General features: G+C 38.9%; 1 protein-coding gene across 11 annotated transcripts in view; it reads left to right on the top strand.

Moving 5' to 3' along the window:
- Window positions 1-24,436, top strand: part of larp4b (La ribonucleoprotein 4B) — a 52,032-nt gene continuing 27,596 nt past the window's right edge. For 4 of the 11 annotated variants that reach the window (XM_078934396.1, XM_020711286.3, XM_020711284.3 and 1 more), the window contains exons 1-3: window positions 8-565; window positions 10,009-10,142; window positions 23,976-24,126. In XM_078934396.1, coding sequence (XP_078790522.1) covers window positions 10,062-10,142; window positions 23,976-24,126 — 232 coding nt within the window. In that variant the 5' untranslated portion in view covers window positions 8-565; window positions 10,009-10,061. Of the gene's footprint in view, window positions 566-10,008; window positions 10,143-21,260; window positions 21,644-23,975; window positions 24,127-24,436 lie in introns of those variants that run through there. The other 7 variants (XM_078934395.1, XM_078934390.1, XM_078934389.1 and 4 more) reach the window with 4 other exon arrangements.

The raw sequence follows: 24,436 nt of genomic DNA, 5'->3' as shown, positions 1-24,436 counted from the left end.
TATAGACGATCTTTGTGCTGCACACGAAAGGGAAAGGAAACGCCGACTTCTCCATTCCAAAATCCCCTCTGCCTCATCTTTACAAGTAACGAGTGTGTGATCGATCTGGAGCTCTGTTACGTTCGTCTCTTGGTTTCGGGGCTGTTTGGTTGGTCTCCGACTCGCCCCTTCCCGGCACAACTTGGCTTTTGTCGTGAGAAGTCGCTTTGTTTGCGCTTCAGGAGCCAGATTTATCGACAGCACAAAGTTGATAGCAGCAGGCTAGTTAGCCACTTAGCTTACTCGCTAACTAGCTTGCAGTCAGGTTGGAGAACCTTTTTTACAGTTTTTGTGGCGTCATTTTGACCCAACTATTCAACCGGCTCTTACTTTTTCCCTTTCCAAACAAGAAGACCCGCCGTGGTAAGCGTATAGCAGTGGTTCTTCGCTGGCGTCCTCGGTAAAGCTTGCTAACTCACACCCTGCGTACTTAGCCTGGACGGCAGCTGCAGGCCGGAGTCGAGCCCCGCCACCCGCCGCCTCTACCGCTACAGTCGTTGCATCGCCGCGCAGTGAGAGTTGACAGGTGAGTGAGAAACTGCTTTAACGTTTGGTAAAGTGCTTCATCCGTGAGTGCCCGCAGGCGGGAGACGGAACTGAGCTGTTCCGGTCTGGCAAAAAATATCTGGAACTAAATTCGGGCTAGATAAAGTACGATTGGGGGGAGTCGCGCTGGAGGTCGCCATCTTTCATCGGATGCTGCTACCCAGCCAGCTAACTGGACATGGCTGCTACTTTGTAGCTCGAGTCAACTTTACAACTTCAGTGGTTATGGGTAAAATATCCCCGTGGCGGAGGCGTTTATTGCCCCGGCTGAGAGCGCACTTCGCTCCCGTGAAGTCCTCGTGTTGCTCCGTCACACCGGAGTGTTGCTGTTTATGGACCTTGGCATGGGCATGGCATGTGAGCTGCGCTCTTTCTCAGCCATGTCAGCTACTAAATATGCCTGCATTGCGTCTTGTGCCGTGGAAGTTGTCGCATTTGACTTGTAAAGCCGATCCAAACGAGCCAAGTGTTCATTTGATGGGCTTAAACATCCGTTTTTACCCCCTCCGTGCCCGGTGATCACACTCGAACGACAGCGGTCTTCCTTTGCCTACAAAAAAACAAACTAATTATGTCTCAGTTACGTGTTACGTACTGGATTCGGATAAATAATGCGGTCTTGTCATTTTCTTGGTGTCTTCATGAAGCCAGGAAGCAAATCTGGATGAAGGCGGAGGTGGGAGGACGGAGAAAAGCTTGTGTTTTGACTCTGGCCATGTCTAGACGCGAACACTGACTCACACGTGTTTTGACCAGGCTGATCCTCTCTTATGGGAGGCCGCAGGTCAGATTACTTTGAAGATAACTTCAACAATCCCCCCCATTAAAGACGTCTCATTTTTTTTGTCCTGTCCAGCAAATGAACGGACAGATCGCAGCTCAATGCCTCCTGTGATGGAGATGTTTTGCTTTTACAATCTCCTTCAAGTATGTTTATATAAAGCCCTCTTGTTACTGAACTTCATTAGTTGAGTTTTAGCCGCTCAGACAGGACGATAGGGGGGGAGACAGACAGAGAGAGAGGGAAGATGGCCCGTCTGAATCCCCCCCCAGAGGGACAGACCAGGTCCAGCTGTGGGGTGCGGTTGATATTTTAAATAATTTGTCTCACAAATTCCACATCTACAGGAAAATAAGCCATTTCTTTTTTATCTGGATGTCAGGATTGTTCCATAAGTTTGCTCGGTGTAGGAGAGGAATGAGTCATTTTAAGGGGTTCCCACCATGCTGTAAATGTAGCTTTAATATGAATACATTTAAAGCATACATACCACTTAATTAAACTGCCAATAAACAGGAGATCTGTAGTATAATCTCTCCACAAAGGGACTGTTCTACATCCATCCATGAATGGGCTGTTGGGTTATTATTATACCATTTGAGAATGTACTGGAATCTCTGAGCAAGAAAATAGTTGGGGAAGTTTGGAAACTCAAAAGGTGCTAAGAGATTTAGCATTTGAGAGTTTTTAAAGCAATTCTTGGTGGTTTAAATAAAAAACGTGGATATGAATATATCTAACGTTTTAAACCATTTTGCAGAGGGTTGTAAAGGGACAGAGCAAGTAGTAAATTTTTGAAATTTTCATTTTCAAGTTTCTTTTTATTTGAGTATTCAGCAACATATACAGTGTAAAAGACATTCAAACTTTTTTTTTTTTTTTCCTTAATACCCCAAACAAACAAACAAACCCCCCCCTGTTGCACCCTAAAGAAAAATAATTAAATACAATAAAAAAGGATTTTGCTGAATGGAGTAACAGTGTTACCCCTCAGAAAGAAGCGATGGATCAATATCTTTGATCTTGCTCAGAACTGGCTGCCAGACATTAAAAAACCCTGCAGTACAACCCTTCATTGAATATCTGATTTTTTCTACGGTAAGATGGCACATAAGATCCTGAAATTTTCATTTTAACTCAATTTATTCTGTCCATGCAACAATTTATCGTTGTTGCAATATCAAGCTGTGCGAACGCATATCGCAAAAGACGGTGAAAATTGCAATAAACGGTTACCTTAAATGTGCTAAAACAATCTTATGGCAACTTGAAGCATTTAATGAATCAAATAAATCCTTTTATGCATTTGGCCAATCGGATGGAGCCCTTCACGTTGTTGACCAATCAGATGGAGCCCTATTATGTTAGATGTTCGCCTCCTATGTCGACGAGGGTCATTTGAAGTATAATTTTTAAACTGTTGCAATGAAATGAGAATCATGTTTTTGGTTGTTTTGCTATTTGTTTATATACCGCAAATTATATCGTTATCGCAATATTAATCACCAATATCGCATATCGCGTTTTTTTCCTCATATCGTGCAGCCCTATACCCATGAATGATATTGGCAGGTTAACCCATCGCTTTAAATCCTCCTGTATATTTTTAAGTAACAGTATTTAATTTAATGGCACTAAGTCTGATAGACTGGATGAGTAAGTGACACCAAGATATTTAATATTCCCTGATTTTAACGGTATATTTAAAGTTAGCTCCACGTAACCGTTGAGTGGTAATAGGACTGATTTGTTCCGATTAATGTTGTACTCAGAGATTGATGAACATGTGTCACTAACTATCGCTGCTCTGGAGATGAAAGAGTCTGAGTTTTGGAGAAAGAGTAACACATCTGTGTAAAGACGTATTTTGTGATGGATATTTTTTGTGTTAATTCCGTCTCTGTGCTTCTAAAGGTTCAATAGATGAGGAAAAAAGGGAGAGGGGGGGGCAGTGGACACCCCTGTCTTGTGCCTCTCTGAAGGACAAACTTGCCAGAGGTCTCTTCATTTCTTCTGACGGATGCACTTGGGTTGTAATACAGAATCTCAATCCAATCCAAATTTAAATTTATGCTAAATGGTAAAAAAGAAACATTCATTCACCCTGTCAAATACTTTTTCAGCATCTAATGAAATAATGGTGGTTTCCTGTTTTTAATTGAAGTGAAGAATATTAAGGTAATATGTCAACAAGCATTGTCAGTTGAATGTCTTTTAAAAATCCAAGACATCTCAGATTTGCCAACTATCAAAACTAATAGATCTTTAGTCCCACTTTGATCCTCTTTTTATCTATTTCAAAAGTGTTCCCAGTGGTCTTTTAATCCTGATTGTCACTTTAGCCAAAATGAAAAAAATAAAGTATTTTTTTCTTCTAAGGGCATATTTTGTGAAGTTCCACAGGAGTTCATAAGAAATTGGCCTCCGAGTTGTGAGCGGGACTGTTGGTGTGGAGTAAGCCCGCCCAGTCACCATCATGCCTCTGTTTACACGCTGTTGCATTAGCTTACAGCCCCTCACAACCCCAACCTAACATTACCAGTGTTACAAAAATGGTGGGCAATACTGGAGCTATCCATCAGTTTTGTTCCAGATTCCAGCTCAGACGAGGAAAACAAAGACGCTCATGGATCTGTTTGTCTAAAAGCGGATGGATCAGAATAGAGCGGAGCAGGGAGCTTGTGGCCTGCCAATAACTACTGTAAGCTTTTTCGAATAACATTTTTTCGTCTGCGTCTGATCCACTACAGTTTGAATGAAGCAATAGTCATTACTCAAATGATTGTGCTACCACACAATAATGCAGTTTAAATCTTAATTTTTTATATATGTCCCCCACCATAAGAAAAATTCCACAGGAACATGTAAAAAAAAAACGCAAAAAACAAAATTTTCCAGTCGTAGTGGGTCTTTAAATGTAACTAAAAAAATCCATCTTATCCCCATGTTAAATATTCATCTTTATCATACTTTCCTCTAACTAAGTTTACTTTTTATGAACTTCTATTAGGCCAGGTTACTGTACACTTGCCACCTGTTATTTGTGTAGCAATCTTGATAAATATTTGCATCACAAATTAACTATCCATATAGTAGTCATATTTTTGATGATTTGTGTAAAACTAAACTGGCCAATGATTGTTTGGGGATGTGTTATTATTGCTGTTTGTGTACATGCTGGATTGGTTCCTCACTGTGTTATATTTTTACACTTTAAGATGATGCACTTTGTTTTTTGTTGCTTCAGTATTTGATATTGGAAAAGGGGCACCAGAGCTGTTGCCGGTTTGCTCAACTGCATGCGTTGAGCAACGTGTGACCTTTGGTTACCACACAAGCAGACCGCTAATGACAAGCAGGCCTTACCGATGTATCTCTGTTATCATTACACTGCATGTCTGCTAACTGCAGCATTTGGCAACACCACTAGCCTAACATTATGCAGTAGTAAAGCATTTGTGTTTTGCCCCGTTTTTTTCAACAAGTCTGAAAGTTTAAGGAATTTATAACTGTGTTAAAAGATAAAAGATAGTCAAAAAATGGAGGAAAACAGCAGTTCAGCATAAGAATTAGAAATGGCGAGCCACTTCTGAGGCGACAAAAACTTCAGCCAATAACTTTGGCTTGAAGATGAATGTCAGAAGTTTATAGCATATCATACTTTACAGTAAACCCTTGTTTATCGCGGGGGTTACGTTCCAAAAAGAACCTGTGATAGGCAAAATCCGTGAAGTAGAAACCTTTTTTTTTTTAACAATTATTATACTATTAAATACTCTATTATACATTGAAAAGAAAGATCAAACCATTTTTCATAAATAAAAGTACTTTAGAAACATTTTTTTCAACAAATAACTTCTATACTGTACTGTCAAACAATAATTTTAATCATCAATGTGAACAGAAGGCTTCAAATTGCGGAGATTAGCCCCGCCCACCGCGACCCGAGTAATGGGATTAAACGGGAGGAAATTTAAAACAATTATGAAAAAAATACAAAGTACAGTAGGACAAATATTGACTCAGGTGTATTTCACTGCTCTTCAGACTGAGCCGCTGCATCCTGACTCCGCTCTGCAATGTTTTCTTCTTTTGAAGCCTGCGGTGCAGGTGTGTTTGTTCGGGAGAAGAACATAGTGATGGGCAGTTGTTGTCGCTCCTTTTTTATGGGTTTTAGAGAAACTTGAAATTGCAAGAGAATTTGCGCTTACGTGTTGTAAATTTGGCAAGCAGATTTACGTACCTTTACAAATTAAACTGCAACGTTATTGACGCGCAGCTAGAGAAGAAGCGGAGTGACTTTTTAGCCAATCAGAATGCAGAACAAAATACACTATGCAAATCCGTGAAGTAGCGAAACCGTGATATGTAAACCGCGTTATAGCAAGGGATCACTGTATTGCCAAAATAAGTTTTGGAAATGTAGAAATTGGCAATTTATTATTATTTTTGAAGTCCCAGTCCTATCATCTTTTGATCTATTGTAAAAGCATTCCCTGTAGTCTTTCAATTATGATTATGCCAATTTTTGACAAACACGTTTTCTAGGACATAGGTTCTGCTGAGTGTCAGGAGTTCGTTAGAAATCCGCCTTTGAGTTGTGGCTGGGACTGCTGGGGCGGCGCAACCCTGCCCCCACTTCCCATCACTCCTCTCTTTACACTTTCTCTCGCTAGTTTACAGCCCCTCACATTCCCAGCCTAACATTACCGGTGCAACAAAAATGGTGAGCAATATTGGAGCTAGCCAGTTGTATAGTTTAGAGCCAGATACCAGCTTAGACGAGGAAAGCGAAGACGTACATGGATTCTTTTCAATTTAGTTTAAATGTCTGTTGGCCTCTTAACCATGATCCTGTTTCTTAAACTGTTTGAAAAGTGCTTAAAGTCTTAAATTGAATTTGTCTGCTCCATGTTTGCGTTTGTTATGCTTCATGACAGTTAAGAGATGCTGTCAATTTAACTCGATGCATCATGGGAGATGTAGTGCTGATAGTTGCGCTAAAGCTGGACAGACTCATGTCTTTAAGTTTTATTATTTTATGCAATTTATACACGGCCTGACAACAGATCCTAAGTTCGCTAAACACGAACTTGAGCTGCTATTTTTGTTGCAACTGAGAAACTTTGGGCCGTGTCGGCACCAGGAAGTGAAGACGCTAACTGCGTCTGATTGGTCAGAAGCCCTATAACTGTGACAGCTGTTGAAATCTCAGTTCTCCTGTAAATATATTGTTTTACGAGTACTTTTTGCTTGCAACCGTCTTTTCACTCTCTCATCTATCCTGTTTTTTCGTGTGGTTGTTCCCCAAAATGTTTTTCCTTTTAATTATAGTGCTCAAACAGGAACTGAAACTTGTTATATAGGTCTGATTTAGTGTATACACGCACAGGACTCTTCTGTCAGAAGGTAATCTCTCATAACTTGGATACGAGCCAGCAGGAACTTCAGAAATAAGCTTTGGCTGCTATTTACAGATCTATACCGTTATATGCACACCACTGTTCATTTGGAAGAAATGGATGTGTGAAAACTCAACTATTTTATAGGATTGTTCAGTGTTCTGGTCTAATTAGCACTTGCACAAATGGGCTCAGCGGTTTGGATAGCAAACAGGTTTTGTGTCCACTTTTCTGTCAAGTTACTCACACCACAGCTGTTGTGATAACTGGCTGGAATTGATGGAGATCTGTGTTTGGCTCCATTCATTGCTGTGGAGTGACACAAATTTACACCCGCCATGTATGACTATCTAGGTTAAAGGTCACCAGCTTGAAATAAGTCTACATCCTCGAAGCCCCACTCCAATCATATTTTGATCTATTTTCAAAGCGCGCAGTGGTCTTTTAATTATGATTATCTAATTTTTAGCCAAAATAAAAAAATACTGTCGTTTTCTTGGACCCAGTCAAAGCAGCAGTTGTGCATTAGAAATTCCCCTCTGAATTATGGACAGGACTGTTGACACGGAGGACGTTTTCCCCTTCCCATCATCCGTCATGGTTTATACACGCTGTTTACGTACTTTCCTGCTAGCTTACAGCCCCTCACAACCTTAACCTAGACATTACTGGTGCAACATAAACTGTGAGCAAAAGTGGAGCTATCCAGCCGCTCAGTTTGCAGTCAGATTTCAGCTCAGACGAGGAAAACCACAAGTGTCTACAAGTGGATGCATCAGAATGGAAAGGAGCAGGGATCTTACAACTTGCTGTAATTTGTATGTCACATGTGCAAGACTTTTCCAACAAGCTTGTAAGCTTGCTCCTGATTCACAACAATTTGAATTAAAAAAACAACAACTCAGAAATGCAATTTTAAGCTTCATTTTCTTTTTATATATATACAGTGCAGATCAGAATTTTGTACACACTTTCTTATTCAAAGAGTTTTCTTTATATTCATGATGACTATGAAAATTGTAGATTCACATTGAAGGCATCAAAACTATGAATTAACACGTAGAATTATATGCATAACAAAAAAGTGTGAAACAACTAAAAATATTTAATATTCTAGGTTCTTCAAAGTAGCCACCATTTGCTTTGATTACTGCTTTCCACACTCTTAGCATTCTCTTGATGAGCTTCAAGCTGTAGTCACCTGAAATGGTCATTGAGCAGTCTTGAAGGAGTTCCCAGAGATGATTAGCACTAATTGCCGCTTTTGCCTTCACTCTGCGGTCCAGCTCACCCCAAACCATCTCCATTGGGTTCAGGTCTGGTGACTGTGGAGCCCAGGTTATCTGGTGCAGCACCCCATCACTCTCCTTCCTGGTCAGAAAGCCCTTACACTGGAGGTGTGTTTGGGGTCATTGTCCTGTTGAAAAAGAAATGATGGTCCAACGCAAACCGGATGGAATAGCATGCCGCTGCAAGATGCTGTGGTAGCCATGCTGGTTCAGTATGCCTTCAATTTGGATTAAATCCCCAACAGTGTCACCAGTAAAGCACCCCCACACCATCACACCTCCTCCTCTATGCTTGGGAACCAGGCATGTAGAGTCTATCTGCCAGACAAAGTGGTTGGAACCAAAAATCTCAAATTTGGACTCATCAGACCAAAGCACAGATTTCCACTGGTCTAATGTCCATTCCTTGTGTTCTTTAGCCCAAACAAGTCTCTTCTGCTTATTGCCTTTCTTTAGCAGTGGTTTCCTAGCAGATATTCTACCATGAAGGCCTGGTTCACACAGTCTCCTTTTAACAGTTGTAGAGATGTGTCTGCTGCTAGAACTCTGTGAGCCATTGACCTGCTCTCTAATCTGAGCTGCTGTTAACCTGCCATTTCTGAGGCTGCTGACTCGGATGAATTTATCCTCCACAGCAGAGGTGACTCTTGGTCTTCCTTTCCTGGGGCGGTCCACATGTGAGCCAGTTTCTTTGTAGCGCTTGATGGTTTTTGTGACTGCACTTGGGGACACTTTCAAAGTTTTCCCAATTTTTCAGACTGACTGACCTTCATTTCTTAAAGTAATGATGGCCGCTCGTTTTTCTGTACTTAGCTGCTTTTTTCTTGCCATAATACAAATTCTAACAGTCTATTCAGTAGGACTATCAGCCGTGTACCCACCTGACCTCTGCACAACACAACTGATGGTCTCTGCCCCATTTATAAGGCAAGACATCACACTTATTAAACCTGACAGGACACACCTGTGAAGTGAAAAACATTTCAGGTGAAAATCGCTGCTGAGCTGTTTATGCAAACCTTCCAATACAAGTCATTCCATTTTGGTTTTAGCCTTATGTAATGGCACTATTTAGCCTTGTTGTTTAACTGGTTTGAAACATTTTCAGGAATCCGATAGTTTGCATAGTGCAGTTTACAGATGCAACTGCTAGCTTTTAAAACTAGGTTATCTGGTTTCAGAGTTCAACTCATCCTCGTCATTGGCCTAAATATTTGCACTTTTAATTTTCAGAGGTGGGGGAAATATCCCTGCTTCTCAGAAGTTTATTTAACTATGTACTGTCATCCTAACAGACAAAAAATCTAACTAGGCTGTAATTCAAAACCATACATAAAACATGCAATTGCTCAAATTACACTTTGGTATGACTTAGCATGATTTAGTAGGATTTTAACTATGGTTCTACTTAAAAAATAAATAAATAAAAAGCTGTATTTCCAGAAAATCTACAAACGTCTGTAAAACGTCTTTAATATGTAACATTCTACTGTATTTTGCCATATCTATAAATAAAGTGTATTATTGTAGTGTTGTGCATTATTTGGGGAAAACACCCAAACTTGATCTGAAGATCTTAGCCTAAGCTTTCTGAAAATAAGACTCATTCTGCACTGTCCACAACAAATTTGTGGTTTAATACACGCTAATGCCTATCTTTAATTTAGTATTAATTGACATAGTATTATCTATTTATGTTAACAAATTGAATAAGCAGAAATTCCATGCTGTGATGTCATGTGATGTTGGATGCTTGAGATAATGATCAGGCTTTTATTTAATTGTCTAAACCTTTACAGATGATTTTATCAACAAACTAAGAGCGAAATCAATCCAGAATCTGGTCAGCCACAAGTCCTCGGCCTTGAAGATCTTCCACGTAGCAACTGTTGCTGATGAAAACAGGCGTTTTGGAGCCTAACATGTTTGTCCCCATCTGTTTCCCCTTCAGCTTCATTGGTGACACAGAGACTTCTCCCTGAGGAGCCAAGAAGCAGACGGCTCATGACTTCTGACCAGGACACGAAAGTTGTAGCTGAACCACAGGTGCAGCAAGTACAAGAGGCAAAAGAGAACGCTCATTTGGTGAGTTTCTCAGACTGGGATTGTGCACACGCAGACATGGTTTGGCTTTTTTGGCTGAATAGATTGGTTTTTAACAGATTTCAGTACTCTTGTAATTCTCTATTTGAGTTGTTTTCTTACACTTTTATACATTTCAGAGGGTTTCTGGCTCCTTGCTCTTTCCTGCTCGAAAGATTGCTATTAAACACACCCTACAGATGAATTATTTTTCCATTTTCTTCAGACTTTTTGTATTTTTGTGTCTACAGTTGTCTTGTTTATGCTTTTAAATGAGGTCTGTTTGCTTAAGCTGAAACTGCTCCTTCTCTTATTGATTTGCATGTTACAACTGCTGTATTTGTCTCAAACCTAAATACTATTATGCAAAAACAGAGGGATGGCATTGAAGTTTCACTTCCCATAACTCCACAGGGTTGCAGATCTTGCAGAATATTAGTGATTATTGCCTCAAATATGATATACTTTTCTCTCTTGTTGTGCTATGTATCTGGGCAGCAGGCTGAAGGAACATTGCCGTTTGCTTAGTTTGATTAGTGTTGATTTCCCACACTGCTAATGCATAATGTTGAAGTGCTTGTAAATAGGGGCGTTTCGAAAATTTCAAATTTAACTGGATGTACCTGATCCTTATGTCAAAGGGCTTAAAGAGAGCTTTCCAACTACACAAAGATCACCCAGATTGCTCAAAGAATGAGAAAGTTATGCCACTTTAAGTGTGCAAGTTTTGTCCGGTTTTTCTTCCACAAATGAACAGCAAAGTTGTACAATTTTGGAGGACGAGAGGGTTTGAAGTGTCATATCTTTCAGATGAGGTATCATTACAAAGCTAGTGAAAAGAACTACAAGAAACAAATCTTACGTCAAATCTATATTTATTTACATATGATCAAATAAATACGACTTAAGACTAGAATCGAGATAGTATTAAAAGCTAAACAGATATTTTGGGGCTCAGTAAATCTTCAGCTTGACCTAAATCAAGTACAGTGAAGAGCACAGAATCTGTAATCAAGAGGAATAGATGTACATATAAATATAAAATATGAATAACCAAGTGGCAGATCCAATTTAAACAGAAATCAAATGTGAAAACACATGATGAATTAATTAAAAATGGTGTTTACAGTCTGAAGAAATATAAAAATAATGGGTAAAAAATAAACATTGAAGTTCTTGATTATTGTTAATTTTATGAAAAACAAATAAATAAAAAAGCAAGGTTCAAAAAGCATTTACTCAGTTACATTTCCTCCTGTATGTTTGTAAACAATGGTAGCAGCCAATCGGATAGCTAGAAACCGACCATGTGACCGTGAGGCGTTAAAAGGCCTAAGAACAATCATCATAATTCTCAGTAATCCGATGATAGAATAACATTTAACTGTTATTGATTCGTAAAAATACGTTTTAAGTCATTTCGAGCTGATTTTACATGATTATAGATAACATAATTATGAAAGAGTATTGTGAGCCCTTTAAATAAATAAGACTTTTCCATCACGTGTGTAACCAGCTAACCATAAGTTTTTTGTTTGTTAGGTTGTTTTTTTTACCTTATGATCAACATGAAAGTTGGGGTGTATTCAGGCTGTAAAAACCTGTTGATCCGGACCAAGTCTCCTTAATTTGGTCCAGATTGAGTCCCGAACCTTGCATTCATACTGTATTCAGACCGACTTCGCCTGGAGTTTTCTGTTCCGGGCCAAAACTTGTAAACAAAACTACCTGACTAAAGATCCCTGCAGTCATTGGCCAGTAGTTAGTTACGAGGGCGGGGCAAAGCAACAAGAGGCAGAACTTTTAGCTTTGCAGTCCTTGTCGGGATATTTCACTTAAACCAATTTGGAACGACTGTATCAAGGTTTAATGACTTGCTGTGCCTTATTATTGCTCTTCTTCTGGGTTTACATCACAGAAAGCCCGGTTATGGTGGCTACTTTAGTTCAGTTCTGCTCCGAGCACTGAGCATATTCAGACTGAGAAAACTCAGAGCGAAGAACTTCAGTCCGATTAGAAACAAACTGAGAGAAAGACGAGTCTGAGAGCACTTCCCGGACCCAGACCAGAGTCCGCTTGGGTGTATTCAGACGGCAAATTTGTTCTGGATTATCAAGGGAAACAAACTCTGGTTCACTTTAGGTGAACCGAATGTGTCCAGTCTGATACATCCTTATTTTTATTGTGTGAAGCCTTCACCACAGCAGTAGTAGATCCAAAACTCACTTATGGTCTGATTTTCATCAGAGAGGTAACTGGTTTTTATAGCAGCGTGCAAACACAAAGGAAAGGACAGCCTGTTTGAATTTTTTTGCTCTGGGATCATATGAAACCCAACAAATGCATACTAGAGTGGATGTGACCGTGAGGAGGACGGCGCTCATTACTCATGGAAATGATTTGTAGGAATATTCATAAAAATATATTGTTATAACATGCAATTTCTTTCTTTAGTTATTAATTTAAAATATTTAACTTAGTCGATCCTTTGCTGCAAAATATGTATTTCACCTGCTTCAAGGGTTGAGCTTTGACGGCCATTTCAGTTATGTGCAGCAATTGGAGCCCTTAATCAATATTTGCTTAGAACACGTGTGTCAAACTCGAGGCCTGTGGGGCAAATGTGGCCCTCCATGTCATTTTATGTGGCCCGCGAGAGCATAAAAGTTTTAATTTCTTAGAAGAAAAAAATAAAAATTGGTGTGTATTTATTAATATCTTGGGGGAATCAGACTTGAAATATCGGATTGGGCAACTATACATTAGGACTTAAACACTGTCCATTAGGCCTGCACAATATATTGCAAATTTCTAATTATCGCAATATCAAGCTGTGCAATGTGCATATCGCAAATGACAGTAAAGATCGCAATAAATGGTTACCTTGAAAATGTTAAAACAATCTTATGGCAGCTTGAAGTATTTAACGAAACAAACAAATCTCTTTATGTATTTGACCAATCAAATGGACTCCTTAACATCATAGACCAATCGGACGGAGCCTTTTTATGTTAGATGTCACATCCTCCAGATGTGGGTCATTTGGAATGTAATTTTTAAACTGTTGCAGTGAAATGGGAATGACGTTTTTGGTTGTTTTGCTATATGTTTATTTACCGCAAATTATATCGTCACCGCAATATTAATCATTAATATTGCATATCCCAAGTGTTCCTCATGTCGTCCACCCCTGCTGTCCATTTAACCTAATCTGACAGAATCAAATTCTGAATTTAAAAGGATTTATGTTCGAGTAACAAGCAAACATATGTTTTCTATGCAACTGTAATTGTCACTTAAAAGGTTATAGTGAATAAATAATAAGTTATTTAACATTAAGGAGTAGTTGTATTTATTTTTCATTACATTTAGTTACATGTATAAGTTATATCTGGCCCTTTGAGGACAGTCACTATGCTGATGTGGCCCTCAGTGAAAAGGACTTTGACACCCCTGTCCTAGAATGTTGAAGCAGATTTTTATGCTCAGAAACCAGTTTTTATTCTACATGGCAGCATATTGGTGACTGGAATTTTTCAACTTTACCCTTCATCTGTCTATGCTCTCTGAATATGAGAGGGGTGTTAAGGACCGGCAGACAAGTGTTAGTTACTTAAACCCTGATGGAGCCTTATCTTCACTGTCATTGATAGAAGACCTTCAGAAGATGTTAAGCTGGATCCATTTTAAAAGGTTTTGCTCAGACTTTATTTGAGTTGATAGTTTTGATCGTCCACCATCAAAAATAGTCTTCTTGCATTCATCAGTATTTCTTCAAGCCCTCGTTAGATGGTTGTATTTTTTTTAATCACAGCAGTTAAAAACTTTTTTTACTTTTGAAAAGAGACATTTATACACCATTGTTAATGCTTTTTATTTCACCACTGTTTCTAATTTAAAAAGAAAGAAACGGTTAAAAATAGCCTTTTTTTGATTGAGAAATTATCAAGATGAGGAGGATATGTAGGAATAGACGCTGTTCTGTTTAATATGTTATTGCTTAAAGCAGTTTTACTTGTTTGTAATCCAAAAATCTAAAAATGTCCTATTCCTGTTAAGATAATTAGGTCTTGAGCCTTCACTGCCTTGTTTTTTTTACTCCTCTCGGTAATGCAGACATACATGCAGCTAAAAGGAAAATCTTTTTGTAGAGGACCGCTGCAGTCTTGATTTTCCTTTTCATTCACACATCCTGAAGTTCATTTGTCTCATTACGTCATGAACCTGTCATCCTAACACCAATGCGGAAGTAAACAGTGATACATACACTGCCTCCTCCAGATGAAATGTCCCGTTTCAACATAAAACAATAAAGAGGAATAAAAATAGTCTATTATATTAGCATTAGAACGTTGACAATCCCAAAAAGTGCTCCTCCTCAGACGGAACTGTCACACAAACTTAGAGATCTGGTCTTTGGTGGAGGAAGAAAGGTTTCAAGTGGACAGCTGCCTGCAGGGACACCGACGTCTTCATCGGGCTGCAGAGATCCTGCAAACCAACCATCAATTAATAAAACATTAATAAACCGTAAATCAAACAAATGAGCTTTCAAATATTTGGAACGTTTTCAATAAACATTCAGCTCACCTGTTCAATTGAGTTTAGAAGGGCTGCTCTGCTGCTGCGCGGCGTTCACTTGCTGCTGCACTGTATGCTCACCTGCACTTCAATCTAGTAAAATTACAAATTTTGTCTCATAAATTTACGACTTAAAATCTCGTGAGTTTGTACTTTTTTTTTTTTTTGGTGGCCCTAAAACTCTGTCGTAGTCATGCAAAACTTTAAAGGAATTATTTCCTATTTTAGGGATGACATAGAAACCGAAAACATACCCTGGTACAAAAACTGTAAAGCTTTAGTGATAATGACCGTATTTTACTGTTTGATCTCCTGGTGTGTGGGTAATAGGCCTACATGCGTCTCAGAAGCATCCATAGTTCATGTGAACAGCCTGCATGGCTTATGTTTCTGCCAGGGCGCCACACAGCCCTGCAGCTTTGATTGATGGTAACATGCAGGACCGCCAGAGCAAAATGTGACCATTCCACCAAATGTGACTGTGGCGAGGTAACATGGCTTTTTTGGACACTATTTTATTAGCCTGTGATTGAATTAAAAAAAAGGACATTTTCAAGAGGAGAATGTGCTTTAGCAGTCGTTGTAACTTGAACAACATTTCAATTTACTCCACTGGCAAAGCTGCTCCAGTCGAGTGGCATCAAGTCAGGATTGCATTAGGTTCTCCTTCTACTTTATAAATCAGCATTTTTTTCATCGTGCTTTATATTTTTTGTGATGCTTCTTCGTTTACTGCTTAATATAATTCTCTGAAAGACGCAACACAAAGCCTCACTTTTCTGTTCATTTCTTGCATTTACTGTGTTCTTTTGCCTCATTCTAATGCTTCCTCTGGCAGAAATCTAGTCATTTCTTGGTTGGTTCATTATTTGTAAACCTGGTGGTTTGCCCCACAAACCTCAGTTTTATTCGGCCACTTCAAATAGGAAAGAATGTGAAGCAAAGGAACAGACAAAAAGTAAGTGGAAGGTCTTCAGGCGTAGAAAAAAACCCATCCTTTTTCCATAGCATTCCAAGATTAGGAAATGGAAAGAGCCTCTTGTCTTTTTCCACTTTCACCTAAACACACTCCAGATTGGAAAGCAGATTGGCAACAAGAAGTAAGAGGCAAATTCCCCCTGATGCAGTTTAGTTTGCTAATGCTTGAGGCTGTAGGTCTCACTCCAAGCCGGTCATGCTGGGAAAGTCGGTCAAAACAAGAATAGTTTCCAGAGTTAAATATACAAGTCTGGATAAAGATGCTAGACTAGAGGATAAAGGACTAGAGCTGGGTTTAAAACTTAATTCATCTGAACTGATGTCTTTGCACAAAACACAGGATTGGTTCATTAAATCCATGTTCTCCGTTTTTAATTTCCAACATTTTCAGTTTTCAATGTAAGAATTGATCATTTTATTAATAAATTTTCCACATTTGTGCTGTGTAAATCCCAACTTATGTAAAAACTGTTTTTCACAACCAAACCATTGGTTTTGGATTGGAGAGTAAGGAGAAAAAATAAATGATCTTTATTAGTATAAAGTCTTGCATCAGTTTATTTCAGGATTTTGTGAAATGGGGAAACGAATTAGGAAAGTTGCAAAGTTCACATTTACAGTCTGTTTTTCTTAACAGAAATGTTTACAGCCTAGCTATAAGGAGAATATCTATTTTTCCCACTAGTGTGGGAAAAAAGCCCCAAATTCAGTCATTTCTGCAGGACTTTCAAATCAAAATCAAAACCCAAATGACACCAATAATTAAGTTAATCACTTGGCAGCACTTCACGGTACAATAAATAACAAGTTGGAGTTCTTAAAATAAAACATTTGACTGTAATAGATTTGACGAAATTATGGTATGATTAGCTCTGCTAACAAATTTTTTATTTTCTTAAATAAATCGGATTTAAATAAAGTGTTTTTTACAAGTCACAATCCCTGGAGTTTCTGTTGGTTACATTTTAAAAATCTATCAATCAGATTCACATGGATATAACTTTATACATTAAAAAAAAACTTTATATATAAATCAAAATCTTTTTTAATTTATTTACTTATCCAGCTTTTAAGATAAAAAGATATAATTCGGATTGCATTTATGAGAAAAATAAAAATAAATCCATCTATTCCTGTTTTATCTCTTATTAAAGATTGTGTTTTTCCCAGTTTCACATGTTTTTGTAAAAAAGATTAATAAAAAATCTTATTAGTTATTTATGTTAAAGTTTCATACTTCTGTACTTCATATATTCTACCTTTTTCCTTAACTTCTGTCTGCTTCCAAATGACAGAAATTATTGTTTTGCATTTGTATATCATGTCTTATTATGTGGGAGCTTTCGTTCAGTGCAAGATTATAACAGTTTCAAGTTAAAGTTTTAGTTTTTGCCGTTTTTAACATGTTCTTGTGACATTTTTCTGATGGTTGAAGACATATGTAAAGATTAAAACTACATTTCTGAGTGTTTCTTAATTCAAATCGTGGTGAATCAGGAGCAGATGAAAAGATGCAGTTTAAAAATGCTTGTAGTTGTTACGTGCCAGGCCACAAGCTCTCTGCTCCGCTCCATCCCGATGCATCCACTTGCAGACGATTAGATCTATGCACATCTTTGTTTTCCATGTCAGAGCTGGCATCTGACAGAACCGTATGTCTGGATAGCTTCACTATTGCTTGCCATGTTTGTAGCACCGGTAATGCTAGGTTGGGGTTTTGAGTCGCTGTTGGCTAGTTGGAGAGCATGTAAATGGATGATGGGAAGGCTTACTCTGGGCCAGCAGTCTAACTCAGAGGTGAATTTTCGATGTACTGCAGAAACTATGTCCTAGAAAACGACACTGGTTTTATGATTTTGCCTAAAAACGACATTATCATAAATAAAAGACAACAGGGAACACTTTTAGAGTAGATAAAAAGATAAACGGAGTGGGACTTTTTTAGGTTTGATTTTCAAAAAGGCCCATCATGGCTGTAATAAATCCAGAGCACAGGCAGACATCAAATTTTAGGAACATTACTGCAGTTCAGCATTAGCAGACATTAAACAGATAAAAGATGTAACAAATGCTGGCACAAACCCTGAACATCCACCTTCCTCCTGATCTAAGTTCATCTTGAGCTTGCTTTGCTGCAGTGGCTGAAAACACAACTTGATGGTTTTGCACCTTTGCCTCAGAATGCTATGCTCTTACGAATGTTTGAATGTGTTTTTAAGCATGAGCCTCTCTTGCTGACAGACTGACGTTACAAATGCAGCTTCAGTCCGCGCGTAAATCCAAACCTTTCCCGCAGACAGGTGATCCGATCAGCCACTAAAGCAGGGATGATCATTTCTCAGCTCTGCACAAACTTTCCTCTGCAAGAGAAAATCATACAGTATGTCATCCTGTCGTAGAGGTCGCTGCTGAGCTGTCCTGTCTGATAGACGTGCTCTGATTGCAAAACAGGGGAAAAAGGATTAGTTAGGTCAGTTAAGTGTCAAAGTAATTTATGTGTGAATGACAGAGTGCAGGTTCCCTTTGCTTCATGTTATTACCCTTCTGGGATCAATAAGGTTTTAATTTAACACTCACATTATATGCACCTTACTTGTTGGTGCCTAAAGTGTGGCAAATCCCATTTTTAGTATGAAACAAACATGGATGTAGAGCTGTGACGGTGTGGGATTTTTGATCACCGCTGGGATGAACCAGCAGGGAGCGTGGTGTAACGGTGAGTTCTGTAAAAAAAAAAAAAAATATATATATATATTTTTTGTCGGTTTGAGTTCATGTGTAAGTCTCTCGCGGGCCGTTGTCTGGCACCGTGCGGAAGGCGGGTTGTAGGAGGGGCCCGGATACTGTGTGGGTATCGCAAAGAAACCACGTTAAAACCACATTGCATCGGAACTTGCCCCAGGCCCTCGCGATTCTTTGTTTTAATTAAACTGTCGGACTCTCTTGGTCCGCAACAGGTCTAAGCATTGACAGTAAATGAGAACTGGACTGAATGTGGCGTATTTCATGTTGATCGTTTCGAAGCGTTTGATTAACAGATTCTCTTGAGCCCACTTTAAATGGAAGGGGTGTGGCCTTCTAACATGCTCATTCCTGATCAGAGAGAATGGTTGCCATGGAAATGTAGAGGAACCAGTCATGCCTTACTGAGAATGTCTGGTTCCATCATGGCGACCGGGGGAAAAAGGGTGACTGAATTGACTTTATTTGGTTGGAACCGGAAACAAGGAATTTTCTATAGGTGATGTCACACTGGATTTGTCCAGTTATATACTTCCGCCGAGATGGGGGTTTCCCGGCTGGGGCAACAGGTGGGGACATCCACGAGAAGAGCACGCTGTACTCACCGTAAATACACATCAGCCGAGACCACTGACAGACATCTGCGCTTATCGACGAATGACTAATGCAAGATACACTTAACGCATATCACAAACGAATCACTGAAGATCGAAATTTCAGTATGACACGACCTTGACCTAAAACTGGTTCGGATTAGGGGAATCCGACTGTTTAATTAAACAAAGCATTGTGAGGGCCCATGGGGGGCGCTGACCATGGTGCTGATGCGATGTGACTTTTGCTCATTGCTCTGAAAGTCAAAATAAAGAAGTTCAATGAATCACCGGTTTACGTCTTCCTTGTTGGGTTTATTCGTACTTATGTGGTTTTAATGTGGTTCATTTGTGATACATCTGTCAAAATTTCACGAAAAGAAACACAACTTTTCTTACCTTTTTCACCTATTCACTTATGCCAGTTTTCATCTGTGAACAATGCGCAAATTGTACGTAGTGGCAGTCTGGTACGGCAATTGGATGCATTTTAATGCAACTGTACTTTTACAACACAACACCTGATAATTCTCAAGGGGTCTGCAACTTCAGACTCTATCCCTCTATCTTTTGAAGAAAATTTCTAACGATTTGGAATCTTCTTTGTAAATATTTTGGATTTTTAACATCGAATAATCGATCATCATAATAATTGCATGATTTATTAATGGTTTATTTTTCAAGCAATCAAATAGGAATCATACACAAAAACAATACAATCATCAGTTATACATTCATACAATAACTAATCAAACTTAGCATAATTAGACATAAAATTAAGTATTGCTTGAAAGGGAGTGGAAGGAAGCGAACTTATATAATCCCACCCCTGTTCTACTGTAACCATTTTATTATTTGTAAATTTGTTTATTAATAAAAGATTGAATCTGCTGTCGCAGTGCTTCATTATTGGAAAAACCTTAAAGCACATATTTTTATCTTCTTGAGGCACAACAGTGTCTAGTTGAATCTTCAGAGGTTCTTTAGTACTGTAAATAAATGCATTTATCTATATAGGTTTAAAGAAAAACAAATAGAATCTACACCAAGATTGTCATGTCTATCTTCAATAATAAAAGGAGAAAAAGGATGAAGGCACACCAAAGTCATGATAGAAACCGCAGCAGAAGGATCTTATTTTGCACAGGCTGTATTTTATTATGAAATGAACTTGTTTTTGCTTGTGTCAAAAGTAAAACACATTAAAGTTATTTATAGAAAAATGAACACTGTTCAATTATTCCAAGTATTTAAAAGCTACATATACAAACGAAACGAAGTGTATTTTTCTAAAAGGTGAAGTTGGACTTTGCTGCTCAAGCTTGGTTTTGCTCAGTAAGAAACTGGACCAAATGTTAACCAAATGTTAACAATACTGTTAGAGGTTGCAGACCCCTGACCTACCGTAGATGCATGTGAGCTGTGTTACTCTGATTGTTGCTCAGCATTTATGTGGCCTTCTGTTTTTGTGTGGCTGTTACGCAGCAAAGATTAGCCTTACATGCACACTGGGTGCAAGTTTGCTATTCCTGTTTTCTCTCCTTAAAGACATTAGTGAGTGTGTGTACTGCTGTGGAACACCCCCCCCCCCCCCCCCCCCGACACAGACAATAACTTCTCCATCCACACCGATCATGATGAATCATACGGCCGTTTTCTCCCTAAATACACCTTCAATCAGGCCAGAAGCTAACCTTTTTGTCCACTGTTAAGTTCCCTTCATTTAAAAATGTTGAAAGGTCAACCAAAGCCCAGTACGTGCACATTGGCTGATGTCAGCAACGGTTACTATGGCAGCCAACTTGGACAGGAGAGGGGGTCCTACGTTGGAGCCAGACTGAATGATTAGGATAGGCTGCTGGCTGTCTGTCTGCCTGGTCAGACAAATCTTGAAAGATCCTCAGCAAACATGGGTAGAGCTCCGATGCAGCATCCCCATCTTTTTATTTAACCTCCCTGTTTGCCCCAGACTCGACACTCTGTCCCCAGCAACTCGTTAAAAGAGTGATCCATTAAAACTAAAGCTCAGGGGGGCAAGCTTAATCTGTGAAATGCCCGGGGGACGATTGTGAGTGTGCATTGTTGGCAGAAGGGTCATTTTAGCTCAGGTGAGCTTCTCAACAACACCAATGGCTACTGCCGTGATTTTTTTTTTCTTCTTTTTTCCGGAGAATGAGTCAGTGCAACAGTGACAAAACAAAAGCAGACACGGATGCTGAACAGGAGCAAGGCAGCCAGTCAGCTTCTGCAACGTCAGCCTACCCACCAGGGCAGCAGAGCCCCAGTGCTGTCATCAGGTTTGTTGAATCAACCGAGCAGCTGGATCAGTGAGGGGCAGACGGAGTGTGGCGGTACCTGTGATCTGACGCGAGTGGTGGCACATGAGCTTGAAGGAGTCTGGCTTGTGCTTTAGAACAGGGCATCTCTGCAGAGATTTTTTTTAACCTCCTAGCCATGGATTGGACGCAGTGGAGTCTTGTGGCCTCACCTGCAGGAAGCGCTTGGCCTGCTGTGCCACCGGAGTTCAGTGAAACGCTGGCTCTCAGCACGGCTTTAAGTTGCAGCCTTCTGGCGTGTGAGAAATGCATGCTGACTTACTGCTTTGATCCTGTGAGTACGTTTGGCGGACCTGTATGTGGCGGGTTAGCATATGCCAGCACACTCCCAGTTTCTGTCACAGTATCATAAAGATGTTAATTATGCTCTATTTTAAGTATATGGATTTGCATATGTTAAGTCTTTCCTGCACTTTTGAAGGAATTAGAGAAGTCACATTAAGCTGCCATCTCTTCAAATACAACTTTTCTTTTTAGACTAGAACATTATTTTTGATTTAATTTAGCAATTTCTCATATTTATGAACAATTCACCTTCTTTCAGTTTTAAGTCATTATTTCAATGAAATCCTTTTCTCATATCCAAACTAAACTGGTTCAGCTTCATCAATCTTAACCCAAAACATTTTGAACAAAATGGAATAGATTTAGACTTTTCTTTCAGTCTCACCCAGCCCGGGTTTTTTTAAGAACAAACCTGTTGCCTCATAAAAAATGCATACCTCATTAAATGCTTGTCTGGCCTAAAGGTATCACGAAGTCCTCTGTATTTTCATTTTAGTTGTCTGGTGACGCATCTGTCCAATCTCTCTCAGACATATTGAATTGTAAAGTATTAACCCTAGATAGGATTCAAAGTACTTTCTTTTTTAGTCTTTAATTGACTTTGAATTACAGATGATGAATACATCATCCCTTTCTCTTGCTCCTCTGGTCACGTTGCATGTTTTCATGCGTGTTTATTTTTTATTTTTTTGTTTCTTTGTTACAATGCACCCGGGGGTGATTCCAAAAAGCAGGTTATGTGAGTCTCACGGTAAGTTTGAGGCTAAAAAAGTGTACAACAACCGCTTTCGGTTCCAAAAACAGAGGTATGTTTCAGGGTATGCCATAGCAACTCATGCTCTGAACAAAACCTGGTCTGGAGCAGGTTTAGTTGAAGGTTAGTTTGTTTTCAGAGAGGTGAAGCAGCATGGCGTGTCCATTTGAAGATAATTTAGTGGATGAAGAATCTCAGATAATACTTTTTCCACCGTGAGAGGATGATAAGATCACATATGGATGTTGGAAAGATAAACTTTTTTACTTTGATCCAACTTAATTATTTGCTTCAGTTAAGATAAAAAAATTTTTTGTAGTTAAGTCATCTTAAAAATAAAATGTAATTATCAGACATTTATTTTACTTTCATTCAAATTAATTCAATTAAGTAGGTGAAACTTTGGTGCTGCTGTTAGATCGGCAGCGCAAGGAATTGTGGGATACCATTCCCTTTTGCGTGTCTGGACAGATTTGGGTTTAAGTGTGGGTTTTTGACCAAATGTGTTTAGTTGTAGCAGTTTTACTGTGTTTTGCTGAGTTATTTTACCCAGTTATGTTTAATTCTTTCTGCACCATGAGTGAGAGGGAGGGAGAGGATGATGAGTTTATTTAGCACCACTAGTGCTGAAGTTAGTCAGTCATGATAATTAAATGCATGGTATATATTGTAAATCCACACTGTATCTTTTTTTTATTTTATATAATGAGAAATCTGCAGCCTCTAACTTAGACATTTGAGAGTTCAAGAAGTAGAATAAATTAATATGGAAAAATATTTAATTGGAGTAATATGACATTTAGTTAGATAAATATGTAAATTTGAGTTGTATAAACAATTATTGAGTTGGATAGACATAAGAAATTAGGTTGAATAAATTTAATTTAATTACTTGTTACCAATTGAATCAATTCATTTAAGTTTTATAAGTTGTATATATATCATAATGTAATTGGAAATAAGATCAGAAACTCGTGCGTTTACTTTGTGCGTTCTTTTTCTCCAAGCAGAAACTCTTTCTTTTGCTGATGATGCAGCCGTGTTACTTTTTTTAATGGACGTATAATCTTCATACGCCGTCATTAGAATCTCCGACTCCATCTCGCTGAAGCATAGCGCTCTATTTTGTTCTCCACGCGTTTCCATGGTGACTCCGGATATCGGTGTTCCATTTAGAATGCCTTTAAGTACTTGCCGTGCACGCGCATTGACCCAGGGTTACCAAGTTGAGCGTACTTAAGCAAACTTGTATCCGGTCTTTTGTAACCCACATACCCAGAGTAAGCAAGTTCAGGCGGATTTCAGCCAGAGTTCAGGGTTAAAGTCAAGGTAGTTTAAACATGCTTTCTGGAATACCCCCTGATTCCATATCTGGAGAACCACAACAAATGGAAAATGCTGTATAAATAAACTGCTAATAAATGCACAGAGTAAATTACTGCGAATCTCTAGAGTAATTTATGTGGTTAAGGGTATTTCCCCCTATTTTTATTACTGTTACTGACGCACATCAGCAGAAAGTGACATCTTTTTTTTTTTTTTTTTTTACTGTCTGTTGGGTTTGCAGGAATCCGCCAAGGTTTCAGACCTTAACCCTAACGCGAAAGCATGGGCCAACCACATGTTTAGCCTCGACCAGAGCGGGACTGCTGACACAACTGCTGCCCTGCAGCCATGGAAGGAAGGCTGCGATAGTTCCACTGACCCCGGCCCAGAAGGTAGGCTCTGACCCCAAATCCTTACCCGATACTTTCAGCTGTGCTTTTAGCATTAAAGCGGATGCTGCTGCCATAATTTGAATTGATAGTAGTTGGTCCTTTTGCTTCTTGAAAGGGTTGATGTTGTTGGTTTAATAAATTAAACAACTCTTCATTTATTTATGATTTTTTTTCCCCCAACTGTAGTGCTCTAACAGCTCAGTATTTAAAACTTTTAAAATCAAAATAATCAAAATGGACTTAAATCAACAAAGTTATTAATTTCTTGATTATGTTTCTTTTTACTTTTTCCAAGAACCGATGTATGCTG

Source organism: Oryzias latipes, chromosome 17 (assembly GCF_053564925.1).
Source record: "Oryzias latipes strain Hd-rR chromosome 17, Olatipes_Hd-rR_3.1".
NCBI classification, from domain to species: Eukaryota; Metazoa; Chordata; class Actinopteri; order Beloniformes; family Adrianichthyidae; genus Oryzias; species Oryzias latipes.
This window is presented reverse-complemented; position numbering and strand designations above follow the sequence as displayed.